The 18,832-nt window shown below is 32.6% G+C and overlaps 1 protein-coding gene across 3 annotated transcripts in view; it reads left to right on the top strand.

Moving 5' to 3' along the window:
* Window positions 1-18,120, top strand: part of LOC117117655 (integrin beta-PS-like) — an 18,912-nt gene extending 792 nt beyond the window's left edge. The window contains exons 2-21 of one of the 3 annotated variants that reach the window (XM_033262041.1): window positions 286-381; window positions 2,802-2,874; window positions 3,115-3,246; window positions 4,325-4,421; window positions 5,455-5,536; window positions 5,675-5,761; window positions 6,482-6,565; window positions 7,095-7,172; window positions 7,898-8,011; window positions 8,724-8,816; window positions 9,075-9,259; window positions 10,767-10,851; window positions 11,254-11,396; window positions 11,811-11,883; window positions 12,259-12,322; window positions 13,319-13,509; window positions 14,310-14,436; window positions 15,820-15,954; window positions 16,802-16,977; window positions 17,194-18,120. In XM_033262041.1, coding sequence (XP_033117932.1) covers window positions 286-381; window positions 2,802-2,874; window positions 3,115-3,246; window positions 4,325-4,421; window positions 5,455-5,536; window positions 5,675-5,761; window positions 6,482-6,565; window positions 7,095-7,172; window positions 7,898-8,011; window positions 8,724-8,816; window positions 9,075-9,259; window positions 10,767-10,851; window positions 11,254-11,396; window positions 11,811-11,883; window positions 12,259-12,322; window positions 13,319-13,509; window positions 14,310-14,436; window positions 15,820-15,954; window positions 16,802-16,977; window positions 17,194-17,283 — 2,205 coding nt within the window. In that variant the 3' untranslated portion in view covers window positions 17,284-18,120. Of the gene's footprint in view, window positions 1-285; window positions 382-2,801; window positions 2,997-3,114; window positions 3,247-4,324; window positions 4,422-5,454; window positions 5,537-5,674; window positions 5,762-6,481; window positions 6,566-7,094; window positions 7,173-7,897; window positions 8,012-8,723; window positions 8,817-9,074; window positions 9,260-10,766; window positions 10,852-11,253; window positions 11,397-11,810; window positions 11,884-12,258; window positions 12,323-13,318; window positions 13,510-14,309; window positions 14,437-15,819; window positions 15,955-16,801; window positions 16,978-17,193 lie in introns of those variants that run through there. The other 2 variants (XM_033262044.1, XM_033262042.1) reach the window with 2 other exon arrangements.
* Window positions 18,121-18,832: the final 712 nt, after the last annotated feature.

Genomic DNA, 18,832 nt, shown 5'->3' with positions numbered 1-18,832 from the left:
ACAAAGTAGAAACGTATACGTTGACATAATAGACATAAATAAACAGTTAAAGCAGTGACTACGGAAGATCGTTAATGATACCATGGCGGATATCTTAAGAGGCCTATATTTCCTCCATTATGATACGCAATCAAAGGCTGATTGGGGTGGCAACAAAAATGAAGATAATTATAAATACACAGAGTTAATCAGCCGGTAGTAGTAGTAGTTGTTGTAAATGTATCTATAGTAGTGATATTAATAATATATTATAATAATAATAATATATATGTTTTAAATTCAAAGATTTTTTCTGGAAAGAGATGCAGCACAGATTTACACAAAGAAGGATGTTCAGTAAATTACATTGAAGACCCAGCAAGTAATTTCACTGAAATAAAGGTAGTGTTGTTGTTCATGGTGTTGTCGTTGTTGTTATTTGCTTATTTTGCAGTAGCAGGAAAAGCCATTGTTTTTGTTCTGTATTTTTTTTTCTTGCATAGGGTTTTTCTGCCCGGCACTACGATCACTTTCCTTGCTTGGATCGTTTCCAAGGTTTGTCCAAACATATAACATATGTGCCGCGTAATAGTTAAAAGTGACAATCCGGAGTGGGGTGTGGAGGTGAAGACCAATTAAAGCGATTTAGACATCCCACGCCGGATATTTAAAAAGCAAAAAAAGAAACTAAAAGTAGGAAAAAATATATGTTTTGGTGACGATTCCAGTTTTGGGTGTAAATATGATGGTCGTTTAAATTTCTGACGTCCCAGACCTAAATATCTCAAAAAACAAATCAATGAATCTAATTGAAACTTTTTATAATAGTTTGTAATGGTCCAATAAAGAAATTATTAAATTTTGGTGACGATCCGAATTAGGGTGTGGGTATGAGGACCACAAAAGAAAATGTCCGAGACCAGATATTTCAAAAACGGATGAACTGATCTGAATGAAACTTTCGGGAAAATATAACCAAGTTACAAGGAAGAAAATAATCTAATTTGCGTGACGATCTAGTTTTGGTGTACGTGTGAATTTGGGGGTCATTTAAAGTTCTAAATATCTCCAAAAACCTGTTAATAGATCACGTAAGTGAAACTTTCTATAATAGTTTGTCATGGGCCAATGAAGAAATGATAACATTTTAGTGATGATCCGGAAAGGGTGTGGATATGAAGACAATTCAAGAAAAACTTCCAGACCTAATATTTCTAAAACTGATCAACTGATCTGAATGAAATTTCAGGAAAGTGTGACCAAGTTACGAGGAAGGCATTATTAAATCATGGTGACAATCCGGATTGGGCTGTGGATTTCGAGAGTCATATATTGTGCTAACGTCCAAGACCTTATCTTAAAATAATTATCAATGGATCTAAATGAAACTTTCCAGAATGTTTTGCTATGACCCAATGAAGAAGTTATACAATTTTGGTGACGATCCGAAGTAGGATGGATATGAAAAAAATTAAAAGGAAAACGTCCTAGACCAGATATACTAAAAACTGACCAACGGATCTGAGTGAATCTTTTTGGAAAATTTATCTTAAAACCTCATATCTCAAAAACTAACCAATGGAACAATAAAGCTTTGCATAGTGGTTTTTTTATGTTCGAATAAAGTAGTTATTCAATTTTAATGACAATCCGGAGTATTTGTGGACAGAGGGTCATTTATTTTAAACGTCCCAGACCAGATATCCCAAAAACTCTTCAACTGATCTAAGTGTAAATTGTTGGCACCTTTAACCATGTTACAAAAAAAGAAATTATTAAATTTTAGAGACGATCCGGATTCTATACCTAAATATCTCTTTAAAAAAATAAAAAAAAATTAAAAAAATTAAAAACTAATAAATGGATCTAAATTCAAATTTTCAAAATAGTTTTTTATGGTCCAATGAAAAATATTTAATTTTTGGGGACGATCCGGAGTAGGGTGTGACTATGAGAACCATTTAAGAAATTGTTTGGACAGTTGATTAAATTATATAAACGCAATTTGCGTTTTCTAAAGCGTTTAAACCAGCTGCTTCTACTGTAGGTTAAACACAAAATTGCCGTGACATGCATGAACAATTTTTGCTATTTTTACTTTCAGTCACTGAATAGCTTTGAACTGAAAATGCACTGACCTTTGCAAGGTCGGCTCATATCGCGCGCATAGCGCGCAATGGTCATAAGTCTCCGTATTACTTTCAATTTTACCAATGCAGATATACTTCGAGTCTTACTAACGTCGAATTAGTTTCCCTCGTTTTTTGTTTTATTTGATTTCTTTTTTAGAAATAGCCGCTGTTTTTGTTCATTGTCCAAGCAAAGACCATATCAACGATTTGCATTTCCGTCTCCTGGATCTCTTCAGTCTGAAGAGATTCGGGAGACGGAAGAAATATATTCATAGTATACAATATATAATATATATAATATATAATATACAATATTTGTTCATAACCACAATATGGGAGTGAACAATTTGATGGAACGGATGCAACACACGTCATTCTACATATTTTGAATATTAATAGCAGTCGAGTTCCCCTGACGTCGAGTTGGTTTTCATGTGCTTTAACTTCATAATTTTCTTCATAATGGTCTGTATGGTTTCATTTTTGTTTTTCGTTTGTAATTTTACGCTAGACTTTTTAAATGAGTATTTTTTTTAAATTCTAACATTACAATGAGGAAAAGCCCTATATTCTGTTTTACAAACAGACATATAGTAAATCTAATTATTATTATTATTATTGTTGTTGTTGTTGCTGTGTGATTATATTTATTTGCTTTAGAGTGTAATTCATATGTGTATTCTTCCGCAGTCGGAGGAGCTGCGTGACTCTGTTAACCCTGTACAAATAGTGCCTCAGGAAGTTGCGTTGCGTTCACGACTACGTATGTATTTTGATGTTTTTATGTTTAGTATTTGTTTTACATTCAATAGAGAATCTTATGATATATTGTCTTGTTAAATCTTTATGTGATTTTACAGGAAGTTGCGTTGCGTTCACGACTACGTATGTATTTTGATGTTTTTTATGTTTAGTACATGTATTTGTTTTACATTCAGTAGAGAATTTTATGATATATTGTCTCGTTAATCTTTATGTGATTTTATTGTATAATTCAAACCAGGCCTTAAAAGCACGATGAATGTTAAAGTTCGATTGTCTACCGACATACCTACCGATATTTACTTCCTAATGGATCTGTCCAGGTCAATGCAGGACATATTAAATACCATGAAGAGTACTATCAAGGACATCGGTCTGTATATATTTACCATATCATATTTGGTCCATGTTGAATAAAATAAATATTCTCTGCTAATGGTCATCCTCTATGTAAACAAAGTGCATCTGCATTGCTTATACATTTCATGCATTCATTCATTTATTAACTTACTCATTCTCTCATTCATTCATTCACTCATTCATTCATTCATTTATTCATTCATTCATTTATTCATTCATTCATTCATTCATTCATTCTTTCTTTCTTTCTTTTTTCCATTTAATTATTCATTCATTCTTTCTCTCTTTCTTTCTTTCTTTCATTCAATTATTCATTAATTCATTCATGTACGGATTCCTTCCATTTATTTATTCATTCATTTTTTCGTTAAACTTGTTAAAATATTAACATGTAAACATGTAAACTATTTGCATTACCTGCTAGTTTTATCATTTCATTCGTTAATGCATCCAAACACTTATTTGGTGGTTCATTTATTTTTCCTTCATACACTTAATTATTTATTAATTTATTTATGTATGCATAACTTCCATGTACCGTATGTATTCATTCATTTGTTCGTTAAAATTGTTAAAGTATCAACATGTAATGATTTTTGTAATGAAATGTCAATGAAATAGTAAATAAAAAGCATGCAAATAAAAGTATCAGCAATCATTCGTTCATTTATTCATTCATTCATGTATTTATGAAATTTAGTTATTCATGAATTTATTTATTTATACATTCATGTCATGTCATTCATTCTGTTTTCCGTTAACTTATTCATTTAATCATACATTAATTTATCAATTTATTCATTTATTACGTCCTTATTAAACCATTCATGTTGTGTTTTATATCGGTCATTCATTTAGTGAACCATTTCATATTTTAGCAATTCAAATTTTATTATTCTCTGGCATTGACTTCAGAAGCATGGCGAGTCTAAATTATAATTTTCATTGTTAAAATATCTATATATCTGTATAGGCTATTTCAATACATTTTCATTATGTTCATAAATATCTTTTTAAAACATAATTTAAAATCACGTGTATTTTTTCTAACCTTCATTCTAACAAATTTTCGTACGTGTTTTTTTTGTCAGCTGTCGAGATGAAAACTATAACGAACAATTTGAATATTGGATTTGGTGCGTATGTTGATAAGCCTGTAATACCGTACATAGAGAGTAACATAAGGAGGTAATCAACTAACTTATTATTTATTATAAATTTTATTTCAGATATAAAATAAGTTCCCTTTTTTCAGTTGCTTAAAAAATATCTTTGCTGAGATTCGAACCTGCAACCTCTCGCTCAAGGCGAGTATCATACCATTAGGTCACGGAGGCCTACTCCAATTGAAACTAAAATTTATTAATCTATTATATATTGCCTGAGAAAACTACAATACTGTACGTATACTATAGTTGTCTCAGGTATTGCTGAACCTTGGTAGAATAGTCCAAGATTAATACCACCCTCTTTTTTATTTTATACTTCTTCCCCCAACCCACCACCCCCAAACCCCGCGTCAGTTTTCTTCTTTACATTTTTTACAACACAACGCATTCCTGCATATTCCAGTTTCTCTTCCTCTTTTCTTCCCAACTCCCCAATATTCTCCCACTCCCCGGTCAAATGGTCCCGCCTAAGTACTGAATCTGAACTTACCATTTACACACTAAACCTATCAACAAATTTATTTTATAAAGCCATGCCTATCTGTCCATTCTTAATCAAATTGTATTTGACAAGAACATGTGACACACCTAAATATGATGACATTACATTATGACCATATCTACCTTTTCACGTGTTAAGAGTGAAACTACATTTTTTAGTTAATTAGACTAATTAACACAAACCTGGAAAATTGATTTTTTTTTCTTTTTTTTTTTCGTTCTAAACATACATGAACTTTCAGTGAGTTATCATGGCTAGACGAAAAAGACGACAAGACGAAAAGATTAGATTTCCCAAGTTTCCTATTGGAAATAGGAATTGGAATAGGCCTACACACATATCATACTTAAAGTGTGGAATTATCAGTAAAAACATAATATGCCTAAGCCTATTTTATAGGTATGAAATTTGCTTAGAAATGATACCGTAGTGCAAACACTTTCTGCAATGTAGGCTTATTCTAATCTCTCGGTCTGTCGTATGTGTTTTAATATGTATATTATTTCTTGCAAAATATAATTATTTATATCTTAATGCCAAACGACTTTAGGTATTGCAAAAGACCTACGTGCGATTTCCCTTACGGATTTAAGAATGTTCTAAAACTCACAAACCAGGAAACAATATTTGAAGTAAGTATAGATAATTCTTTGTAAAAAAAATAAAAACAGTTGTTTTACAAAACGTTTCTTTCAAATTGACAAAGTTAGTGCTGTCAGCTAATACATAACAATCATTTATTATTTTATGTTTTGTTTTACGTTTGACAGAATTCCCTTGGCAATGTTTTGATTTCAAGTAGCCTAGATGCCCCCGAGGGCGCTACAGACGGTCTAATGCAAGTTATTGCATGCAAGGTAAGACGGCAGATGGATACACACACACACAGAGAAACCCCTGCAAATTTGGTCAAAAGAAAAACAAATCACTAGTCGGTCCATTCATTTATAAATGTTGTTTCAGATATGGTCTAATTATGATATTCATAATTAGACCATTCTTAAATTATGGAAACATATCATAAGCATTTTATTAGCTACTGAAACTGAAATTATATATGGCATGTCCTAGAAAATCATGTTAGTATCTCTTGGCAAGGCAATAAATAATAAGGGATTAGGCCTATGAAATATTATTGTACGGTATTTTATATAGCCAGGCCTACATAGCTCTTTCTTTTTGATTAATACAATCTAATATTAGTGTCGGCAAAACCAGTTTGAGGCCACACGGCGCTATTGGGCTGTTTTTTTAAGCACCTAAATTATACAACCTCAGGTTGTATGTAGTTAGTGTGTCAATTATTATCATTATTATTTTTATGACGGATTCAAGGGGTAGTAAGCCACCCCGCCCTAAATTTCTCGAAATTATTTTTTTTAAATGCAGAAAAAAAAATGAAATTTAGGTCTGAGAGTGCCATTACCGGCCATCTAGAGGTGTCATAATCATAAATTTTCCTTACCACATGGTCGGGCTGATGCGGTCTAGACTCCATCTGTATTTTGAATTCCTAGATCCGCCACTGTGCATGTACATTATAGTCCTTTTGTATAAGCCTTTTGCTTCCTTGACAGAATGAAATTGGCTGGCGAAAAAAGTCACGTCGTTTTGTCATCCTTATGACTGATGCTAGGACACATATTGCATTAGATGGAAAGGTAACGAACGCACTTTTAACACTTATACAATTAAAGTTCCTTTCACACTATAGTCACGTTTTATGTAATAATCACATTTATTTGCTCATATATGTGTGTGGTAATTACAATATCATAATGCACATTATATTAGCAAATCATAGATATTCGTCACATAAAATTTTTCAGTTTGAACAGAGCTCCAAAACCTTCTACAATAGTGGTTTCACACAGCACAGTTCAGCCACAAGTTCAGATTACATCACACAATCGTCTTTCCCTTTGTTTCCAAAGATTACAGTAACTGCGTCGGTCTCGTTCAACCAGTTCACACTCAAAATATTATATTATACACAGTAGAAGTAGCATTAAACTACGTAGAGAGTTCATTTAGTGAAAATCTGTGTAGTGATTGGTAGCCGAGTGAAAGTGGCGGAATGCTGTAGTTTTAGTTTTGAGGCTCATCTACACAGAATCTGTCTCTTATACACATCTAGATGTGTATAAGAGACAGATATATATAGTTCCAGATAGTATTTTGTATAAATAGCTTGGAGGGCTAGAGGTACCAAATGACGGAAAGTGTCACCTAAATTCATCCGGATACTATGATGGCTCGTTGAGTATGGTAATTATTTTAAAACTTTTCTCTGACACGTGAATAGTTAATATATTTACACATTTGCTTATTCTGATCCCTTCTTACAACATGCATTTTGTGGACACGTGCGCATATTGAATTACATTTAAATATTATTATATTATATTGTATAAAAAAGTATATTATATTGAATGGTTTATTACTCCTAGGCCTATAAGAATAATATTATTAATTTATTAGCTGTAGTGTTATTAGTAGTAGGAGTATTAGTAGTATTAGTATTATTATTGTTATTAGTAGTAGTAGTAGTAGTAGTAGTAGTAGTAGTAGTAGTAGTAGTAGTAGTAGTAGTAGTAAGAGTAGTAGTAGTAGTATTAGTAGTAGTATTAGTAGTAGTAGTAGTAGTAGCAGTAGCAGTTGCAGTTGCAGTTGCAGTTGCAGTAGCAGTAGCAGTATGCAGTAGCAGTAGCAGCAGCAGAATTTTCAAATTTAAATGTATTTATTTCCACACATGACATACTGTATCTTAACAAACATATATTTTAATATCGATAACGAAATATAATAGACATAATCATTATAAAAAGACTAATTTTGTTTCGTAAGCAACAAAAAGAACGTTCGTGGTTAAGCTATTATTTGTATTATGAGGCTCTGTTGCAAGCAAATTTGTATTATTGCTATTAATATTATTATGATGATCATCATCATCATCGTTATTATTGTTATTAATGATAGTAATGTAATAACAGGACTATCCTTCTCTTGGACAACTTCATGAGGCTCTGTTACAAGCAAATATAATTCCAATATTTGCGATTGCAAGACCAGCCACTGGGCTTGCTGATGCTTTAAGAGTATACGAGGTAAGTATACAGCGAATATAAAACAAAAATAAATCGTAGTTTAAAGAGACGCATGTCAAAACAGAAAACAGCTTAAACAAACGAGCAAACATATCACTTAGCATCCACAGTGTTAAATATGTATGAAAAACTTTGGCGATGCAGTATCCTACATATACAGCATCCTAATTTGTATAGTAAATAGACTCGCAGGGGCGGATTCCGAGGTGGGGGATGGGGCGAGAAAAGAAGGTAAGAAAAAGAAGTTATTGATTGCCCAAAACTCATCAGAGTTTATTTCCGAGTGTCTAGAAATTCCAGAGACATGCCCCCGGAACACCAGAGAAATTTTGTCTCTTGATCATCCCCCACCCACCTTTTTTGAGTCATCTCTGGATCCACCCTGTCTCGCACATGAACTTGTCTAACTGTTCGAATAGACGATTAATTAGAGTTACAATATAATTGTTCCGTTACCAATAAGTCTCAATATGATTATAAAATGTAATATATTATTATTTGAGCTGAATCAGTAGCATTCCTCACTTAATGCCTTTGCTTAATTTACGCTATATCAATACTTGATATTACTATTATTATCGTTATTATTTTGCAGATTTGAGCTGTATATTCAAATGTATATACTAGTCGATACAAAGAAATATATTTATATAGTTTTTTGACGAGTGAAATAATGTAGAAATAGAACAATCACAGATTTATCTTGTTAAAGGAAATGATAAAGACGTTTTTTGAAGGTTCTACTGTAGCGAGGCTAGAAGATTCACCGAGAACAATAATCAATTTAGTGAAAGAAAACTTCAAGGTAAGTACAATTATATTATGCCTACAAACACCTTGATTATCTACAGTAGAACCCTCCTCTTTAAGGACACCCCTATTATTAAGAGGACGCGAAATGAGGAAATCCATTTTAAGGGGTCTGCGGTTGGAATTTTAGATATTGTAAATTTGATCAACGCTATTTTCATTCATTTTTATCATTCACAATTAAACAATATATACTATTATTTAATCAAAATAATAATACCAAAAGCAACCCAATTATTTCATGGGAATTTAGAAAATCAGTGCTGAAGTAAATATGATTGATACGTCCCCACAATCAGTGATAATGCGGTACATGACATCTTGCGGCAGAGATGGTCCGATGGTTGAGACAACAGAATGCATCGGTGTGGCGCCAGGACAGACGATCGAGTTTTCTATCGACGTTTATATTCACACCTGTGATGAAGGAATACGGAAGTAAGTATCACATTCATTGACTATTATAATGTGTACACAATTTATTCGATTTTTTTCCTTAATGTCTTGCACAATATAAAATCGAACAGTAAAAATGTGTCTTCTGCATAAACCCTTAAATTTGCTAGTAATCAGTTTAAGAATTTTTTATAATAAAATTGTCTCGTAAGTCAAAGAAAAAGTATTTGGCTTTATTTGTGCAGGGAACAGTGAAATTACACCCTAATTTGTGTTTCATTGGAAGCTTATAAATCATTTGGTCATTTTTTCAATGGGTTGTTCAATGTTTTAATTTAATGTTTCCAGATTTGATGACAGTTTATCTTTGAAACTTGACAACAAAATAAACGAATTAAAAATTTTTAGCATGAGGTAGGACTTTGTCAGATTCAAATTTCTCTTTTTTTAAGGCAGGTTTATTAGACATCGTCGCTGTTAATAAATATTTATCAGGGTCATAACAATTTCCTAAATCAATAAGTACAGTACTGGTACCATGCGTTGGGATCAGTTCTTGTTTCACATACCCAATTTCCCACACCCCGTGAGTGAGAACTTTATTTATCAGCCTAAATTGGGGCACTTTGTCGAATACTTTGTAAAAATCGAAATAAATAAGGTCAACTGGAAAGCCTAGGACAATGTCAGCAGAAACGTTTTCTAAAAACATAAATAAATAGTTAGACACGACCTCATAACTTCTGAAACAATGTTCAGATGGTCTTAGTAAATCATTTTGTCTAGGTGATCAAAAATAGCATTCCATATAATTGACTCAATCGATGTCAAACATTTCTGATCCGACGATTTCCTAGGCCCTTTCTTAAAAATTGGATAATCATTGTTTTTCTCCATATTTGAAGGAAAAACCTTATCCTTTAAGGTCTTTGAAACAGGTTTGCTAACGGAATTGAAATACTGTCTATTACTATTCTCCAACACTATTCTCCAATTAAAGCCACCCGGCCCTGGTCATATGTTGGGTTTCAATCTAGATATGCACAACCTCTGGAGAAACACAACTCGAAGATCAGATGGAACAGAAAGACATTTCAGTAAACACACATAAGTTTATTAGGTTTAATTTTGCCACAGGTTTTTGAAAAACTACAACATTTATTTGCTTGTGTTCTTTAATATAGTGGCTATAACAGGGTTGTATATTCATGTTTACTTAAGTTTGTTACATAATCATTAATTTTAGTTTTGCCACTAGTTAAGCTAAAAACTAAAATATTCGTTGTTTATATTGCACTTGTGCTAAGGTCTGGTAAACTGAACCACAGATTGAAAGGTTAAATGTCATCGGTTTTACTTTAAAATAGTTTTGATTTCTATGAGTTTATAGTATAATTACAGTATTCAACGAATATTTTGTTTTCTCAATTATGAATAAAAAAAAAACATCATGTTGTTAAATGTAGATAGATTACAACAGTTTTACATTCAATCATTTGCAATGGCTTATGCAGATAAATATTTCATGTGATTATTATTTTACTTTAAGCTTCACAATCAAGTCTGTCGGATTGGATGACGAGCTGTTGGTAAACATAGACCCAATCTGTACATGCGAATGCCAAAATAATACGGTTGAGTATATGAAAGATAAAGTCTGTAATTTGTTTGGGTGTGAGTAATTGAGGATTATGGTGGAAATCTATTTAAAACACAAACTCTTCCGATATGGTTATATTAATATTTATTCAATTTATTTCTACCTTCACATAAAAAGATTTAAAACCAAACCAATAATTCTCTAATGCTATAGACTAGTGCATATACGTACATACACTACGATATTCATATTTTGGAAACACTCAGAAACTTGAATATGGATAATGCAATAAATAAAAGAAATAAAGATAAAATAAATAAAAATTAATTAAGCCCTATTAATGAAACATACCAGTAACTAATCATCACAATGTGGACCTCGCAAGGCCAACTATCTCATATTACTATATAACTCCAAAATTTACATAACTCCACAGATTACGTATAGTGATCATTGCTCTGAGGGTAATGGTAACCTAACATGTGGTATATGTAACTGCAATGAAGAGTCGTTTGGCGAATATTGCCAATGTGATGCGACAGACATAGACGAGTACGACGATCGTGATGAATGTGTAGGGTAAGTATGGCCGAGGTTTCCCTGATCATTGGCTTTCATATTGAGGCCCTGCAAAAAATATCCTGGACGGGCCTTGGTCCTTCGTCGGAATAACATTTAATTCATCAATCAGTAAAATGTATACGTTGCTCTTACAAAGTGTGATAAAAACAACAGGCTTAAATTAGGAGTTCTAACCATAGGTTTAGATGCATCGGTCTCACCAAACACATGACAATAGCGCCTTGCATTTACTTTAATGTCATAGTTGTCAGTTTTAGTTTATGTCTTGTACAGAAAGCCTTAATTCCCCTCCAGTGTTAATTTATTGAGTGCAGCCCTAGAAATGCTGACAAACGACATATACTACATAGGCCTAGATGACAACATAGGCCCTACACAGACTTATAATGATCCTGTTTTTTATCTTTAAAGGCCAGGAGAAAAAATGGCTTGCTCCGGTCGAGGTACCTGCATATGTGGCCGATGTGTTTGTAATACCAAAAATGTAAGTAGTCCAGGCGTAATTCTTATTCTTTTCCAAACTGAGAACTTAAATTGTTGGCGGTGTTTACAAGCAGATGTTCTTCTATTCTAAAGATGGACATACAGTAATTAAAGTACAGGTAAGTCATAGAGACAAGAAGATTGAAACATTTTTTAAAGTAGATTTAAAAAAAACAACTTTAACATCAGTTTATGTAAACTCTTCACAATGCCTGATTTTGAATGTAACAAAATTTGTATATCATTTTGCTCTTGAAAAGAAAATAGAAACGGGACCCGAGTCTTGCCCCGAAATTGTTAAATTTAGTTTGTAAAAGTCAAAAATCGAAGAAAATGGTTTAAACACTGTTTAACAATGTAATGCTTTGTTTGCCAGGGTGTTTCAAGATATTCTGGTGAATTCTGTGAATGCGATAATTTATCATGTTCACCCGAATGTGGTAAGAACAAAAATTTAAATTATATTTCATGTAATCGTTGGATTCACGTGTTCCCACAATTATTACTACATAAATAAATAAATAATTTAAATAAACCTGTTATTTATGTATAAACTATAAACATTATTTCAATTTTAATTGTGTATATTTAATTTATTATATGGTTATTTTATTAGCATACTGTAACGTATAAATTTTAAAAATGTAAAACTCAATAATTTATTTAGCTCAATATATATAAATGAATGACCTTTAACCTTTAACCTTTTATATATATATATGTATGTATATATATATATACTGTATATATATATATATATATATATATATATATATATTATAATTTATGCATTTTTAATGAAACTTTGTGTAACTAATTTAAAATTTCAATTATTATTAGTATCAATATGGATAAATCTTAGGCTCAATATTATAATGTAATGCTTTAGTCACTTTCGTTTATCTATGTCATTTATATTATTTGTATTATCTTAGTACAGGTAGTCATTAGTTTGAGGTACACACATATTTGGTGACAGTGGTTTAGGCTGCTTTTGGGCTTTCCCGGTAGATGGTCTATTTAATGTACTCGTTAATGTTATGTTCGTTTGATATTTTTTTCTGATTTGTATCATATTTTGTATATTGTATCTTTTGCCTGAATAAATAGTGATAATAATTGATTATGATATGAGAATATTAAACAAACATTATAATAAAATAATTAGTTATTCTATAGATATATTCCACTACAATGTTTTTAAATAATTTAAGAATATAATTTAATATAAAATGTTATAATTATATACTTACGTATACTTAAATCTATATATAGACAAGAGTATAATACATTGAATCGATATGGCATTATGTGTATGTTCTTTTAATTCCTATTTATAGCAAATATGTAGCCCACTACAGAGAAAGGTTCCAAATAATTGTTTTGTAGAGCAATGCTGTACTTTCAATATTGTAATTTTGATGATCACACTTCAGAAAATGGAATATGTTTATGCGGGGTCTGTAGCTGTCATGAGGGCTACACTGGACCATCGTGTGGCTGTTTATCTTCGGCTTGTGGAGTTTGTGAACGGAACAATCTTACTTGCAACGGTAATGGCGTATGCGAATGCGGTCGGTGTGAATGTTATGGAGACTACAGAGGCGACATGTGTCAGTATTGTGACGTGAGCACTTCCACACCAATATTTTTTATTTTGTTAGTAATAGGCCAATCGTAATGCTGTATTTATTAATTATTATCATCGTTTTCGTTATCGTTATTGTATCGTAATCGTTATCGTCATAATCACCATGAAATTGATAAGAAATATTATAACTCTATATATTATACAATACAATACAATACAGTACATACTTTTTTTTTCAAATAGTTGTATTCGTTCAAAATACGTCCATGTATCAAACATGCGTTGCACAATAATTTACTAACATGCTATAGGCCTATTTTCTATTGACTGTTTTGTAATGAATACATTATACATAAAATTCTCATTTATTTTTTTTAATTCGCTTTATTTTTGTAAATTAAAGAAACTCCTTGTTCCAAGTAAAGTAACAGAACATTTCTCGAGGCCCAATAATGTAGACCCACATCAGCCACATTGAGCAATCCCCCTCCTTTTTCACAAATTTACTGCGTTCCGATAGGTGAACATGAGCCATGCTCTATAAAAGACCATACAAGATCGACGGGTAAAACCTCACATTCGAAGGACGGTACACTAAACCTGTATTGCATGCAAAGCTTGATAGAAGATTCCAATGGTTTGGTGCAACTAAGTAGTTACCACTATCCAACCGTAGTGTGGTGGATGCCCGCTTAATAGCAAGACACTGGTTCGCTTCGATTCTCAGGTAGCCCCCATGTGTCTAAGCTGAATGTATTAATCAAATATAATAATAAACTTTCTTATTATTTTACTGTGTCGATTTTGTAACAAATTCTAATCTCATCCTTCACTAGGTCTGCGACATTTGGCCCGAGTGTACTGAAGACATTGAGTGTATCAGATGCAAAGCGATAAACAGCAATCAATGTGAAGAGAAATGCAAAGATCTGCATGACATTGGCAACCGGACGCTCTCCAAAGGTAGGCCTACAGAGCAAACTATGTTTATGCAAAAAATATAAATTAGAGGAGGATTGAAAGGATTATTGATTGATAATAAGAATAGATTTAAGGCTTTAAGCAAAGATAATAAATAGCAAAAGATAGAGCAGTTCGCGATATAGTGGAACGTCTCATGAGGGCGTCCATGAGAGCGATTTTCCTCCAGCCGAGCGGCGGCGCTATATCTTTCATTGGTTGGATAGGTATGCCATACCGCTTGGATAACTCTGGTTCGTTTGTTTTCATTAGTTTTTCCACTACATGAAATAATTTTCCTCCATTCTAGAGAGGGCGGACGTTCCATCAAATTTAATGCAAACTACGCGAAGAGCTCATTCTTCTGCTATTTACGTTCTTTGCTTTATGTAAATCATGCTTAGTACGCCGTTCCATTCGCCTGCAAGCCGAAAAGTTAGAAGTCTTAGCATTTTCAAGAAGCAGTAAACAGTTTTACGTACAAGAACGAAAAAGATCTGTAAATAATAGAAGCAATAACGTAGCAGTAAACGAATGTACAATGGAGACCAAAGAACTAAATACAAAGACCGAAGGACCAAGGAAGAAAACTGACTAAAGAACTAATAGAAGACTGAAGAACCAAATTCGAAGACCACGGTTTCTGTTTTTTCTCACTTATCTCGGGATTTGTTTGGGATAAAATAAAATCATCCTATATGGGTTTCTATAAAATGGTGTCTAAAACCCTAATAGCGACAACCTTCATTTCTCTCTCTTATCTTTGTTGAAGATTGTACGCTGACTAGACTTACCTATACCATTTTTTGAAATATTAAACAATGACAATTGATAAATAGAATACAGGAAGGTAGATCATACCTGGACTCTCCTAGTCTATTTAAGGCCCGAGATACTTCTTCTTCATTAAAAGTCGCATTCCTACTAGTAAAGTAGACCTATTGTCACACAAAACTTCACACAAGACAAACATTTACACAAGTTGCCTTACATAAAACTAAGACTCATAATGGGGCATAAGGGGGTGGGTTTTTTGGTCGGGAAAGAATTACCGTGACAGGGATTGAACCCAGGATCATGGAATTGTAAAGCAAGCACCTTAACCATCAAACTAAACCCCCCACTACGCTCAAGGTGCATCACACAGTAATACTATCCATCTGAGATAATTATGACAACAATATTGCTGGAAATTATATTAATCCAAATTAACCCAATATTACGAATGTTTATACGATGATACAACCTGTAATAGAAACAGAACGCACCCGAACCCTGTATGACTAACAAAAAATAACAATTTTTTTATAATCATACCATATTTTTTAATGTGTTAGGCCTATAAGAATCTTCATCAATATTAAATCTTGATTATTTTGTATTTAGATTTAGCGTCGTGTATGGATCACCACCTAAATATGGTAGGCTTAGAACCAAAACAATGCGACAATAAAACCGATAACTGCTACTTCAAGTACAATATATCTGCTGACGAAAAACAGTGGTACATCGTAATTGGAGGTATGTATATAACAATTATTATCATCATCTTTGTCATTATTATTTGTCTTATCATTTTCAATTTCACTTCCATTTCGATTACCATCATCGTCATTATCATCATCGTCACCACCATCATCGTCAGTACCATTAATTAAATTAATTATTTCTGCATTGTAAAGTATCATATTAGAGTACCAGTGTCAATATCAATCGCCACTGTAGTCGTTATTAGCATCATCATCATCATAATCATCATCTTCGTTCCCAACAAAGCCTCAATGGCCCAGTTGTTTAAGGCTCTGCACAGACAGCAGAATGTCTCGGGTCCGAATACCGGTTGAGGGAACATTTTTTTTTACACTTGCAGATTCCTCTTTCTTTAATGTTCAAAATATATAGCGTCAAAGCATTACCGCAAGACGGTTTAGATTTTATCTCTATTATATCACGATTTATGTGTATTTCTTCGTAGATCCTGTCTGGCCGTCAAATTCTTATAATGAGGTCGTATCATAATATGTTATTCGCTATGTATCAGAGACCTATTATCCTATAATAGGATATGCCTAATATCTTCTAAGATTTGCCAGCTTAACTACGGCTCCATATGCGAGCGTTTCAGATGTATCAAAGTACCTGGGGGTTAAATATGCACGTATATCCCATAGGTTTCTGTGGTCTAATGGGTATGGTAGTCTACTTGGCAGTAAGAGGTTTGCAGGTTTGAATCCCACCAGACACTTTTTTCATACAATTGAAATAAAGGAACTTTTTGTTAATGAGCTTTGCTTGATACGATTATTACATGTTTCTATTTGAGCACTCTACTGCACATATGTGTATATTTCCTGCACTTTTTAAATAGAATGTGCGGAGGTTTATGCTGAGGTTGCAGTGAAAAAAACGATTGTTATAGTAGTCATAGCCTCACTGGTCGTATGCCTTCTACCACTCTTGATATGGAGATTGGTTGTGTACACATATGACAATATTGAATACAGGAAATTTGTCAAGGAACTAAACCGAACCAGTTGTGTAGTGGTGAGTATATACGAGTTATGCATTTTCATGATGATGCAGTCTTTTTTAGGTCAGTCATGGAGCAAAAACCCGATGGTGAAAATAAATTATTTCCTAATGGTTTATTTCTTAGTTCTGTGTATCTTCTTTGAGGTTGTATTTTATACACGCGTTTACAATCCAAAAAGATAAGTTGACGTTGTTAAATTACTTTTTAATATCGATTATATTCTTTAGATGGAAGACAACAAACTCTACAACACACCGATCACATCTATCAAGAATCCTATGTTTTTAAGCAGCAAAGAAGAAGCCGAAACACAATAAATCATCAACAATCACCATTATGAAGTTAGGTTTAACATTACTTAAAAACAAAAAAAAAATATATCCGGCTAAATGAATTTGCAGTGTTCGTATGCATCAACAATGACCGCATAACGTCAATTGACGATTAAACCATGAAGAAAATATGGCAATATATTTTCTCCGTGGTTACACAGGCCAGTAGCAGTAGATATTAGCAAATCAACAGAAGAGTTATGAAATATTAATTATATAGTAATAAGCTAATTTATGGTTAAAACGAACGTACAGCACATTGAATTTAACCAACCTTGAAATTTTCTGTTAAATTAATTGTCCTGTATGTTCGTTTTAACATTAAATTACTTACAGTTACAGTATATTACCGGTAAATATGAGATTACAATCGAGTAACATAAGCTACCGTAGTTTATTGCTCGGTCGGGATATAAGGGTACTAGAACACAGAAAATAATGCCTACTCAAATCTTGCAATAGCTCGAATGATTGCTGACAGATTTTTTGGAAATCAGTTTTGACACTATGAATGGAAATCATGTACAAAAGCTGGCTATAATGCAATCGACTGTACGCCTAGTATGATTTTAGCAGATGGTAGGTAGGTTAAGCTTAATTTTCCACAATCACAATTTGTGATCTTGCTATGGTTATCATTTTAATGGTCCTTTCCACTAAGGTCCCAGAAAACGACAGTGTAACGCCTTTTCCACGATTCGGTAGACATCTTGAAGTGATGACAAACAACCCAAATCAGTGGTGCGTAACCAACAGAAATAAGATAAGCTTTGAGGCTGAATTCTTGTCCTAATGTTATCTAAAAATTCATAATAACGGAGGGTCGTACGACAATTTTTTTTCTGAAAAATGTTCTCAAAAGACTATTCTACACCACTATATGATTGGAAAAAAAAATGAAAAATGTTTTTGACCTCTGAAATCAAGATGGAAAAAGAAAAGCCTATCTAAGTAGTGTAGTGTATTAAAATAGGATAACTAATGACAGTGCAGTAGCATAGTACTTTTGTATTGTTACTGTTCCAGGTACCGATAATATACAGATTTCTCGTATTATAAATTACAAGTTATGTTTTATATAGAAGTACAGTATAGTAAATCATGTTTTTAACACAGGAAACTCTCATATGGTAACTAAAACAATGCTAGTCTAGAGTATTACTAGTACTACTGCACTGTAATGCATGCCTAATACTTTTACCACTTTTTCATTCATAATTGTTTATACTATAAGACAAATATTTTAGCAGATGTAACTCGATTTTGACTATCCTTTAAGCCCTATCCAGGCGATCAAATTTTATATGACCATATAGTATTGTCATGATGTGATGTCATCATGGCCATATTTGGGCATGTCACGTGTTTTCGTCCAATAAAATTTGATAGTCTGGACAGGGCCTTTAGAGTTTACATTAGGGTTAGAATAGGGTAACCATTGAGATATTATAAGTAAATAAATAAGCGTTTTACAGGTTAAATATCCAAAGCTTAATTTATATATTGCATTTCTTACACTTATATACTCATTCGA

Source organism: Anneissia japonica, unplaced genomic scaffold, assembly GCF_011630105.1.
Source record: "Anneissia japonica isolate Jap-2015-1 unplaced genomic scaffold, ASM1163010v1 scaffold3334_len1275209_cov185, whole genome shotgun sequence".
Taxonomy (NCBI): Eukaryota; Metazoa; Echinodermata; class Crinoidea; order Comatulida; family Comatulidae; genus Anneissia; species Anneissia japonica.
The sequence above is the reverse complement of the archived record's forward strand: the minus strand, read 5'-3'. Positions and strand labels throughout refer to the sequence as shown.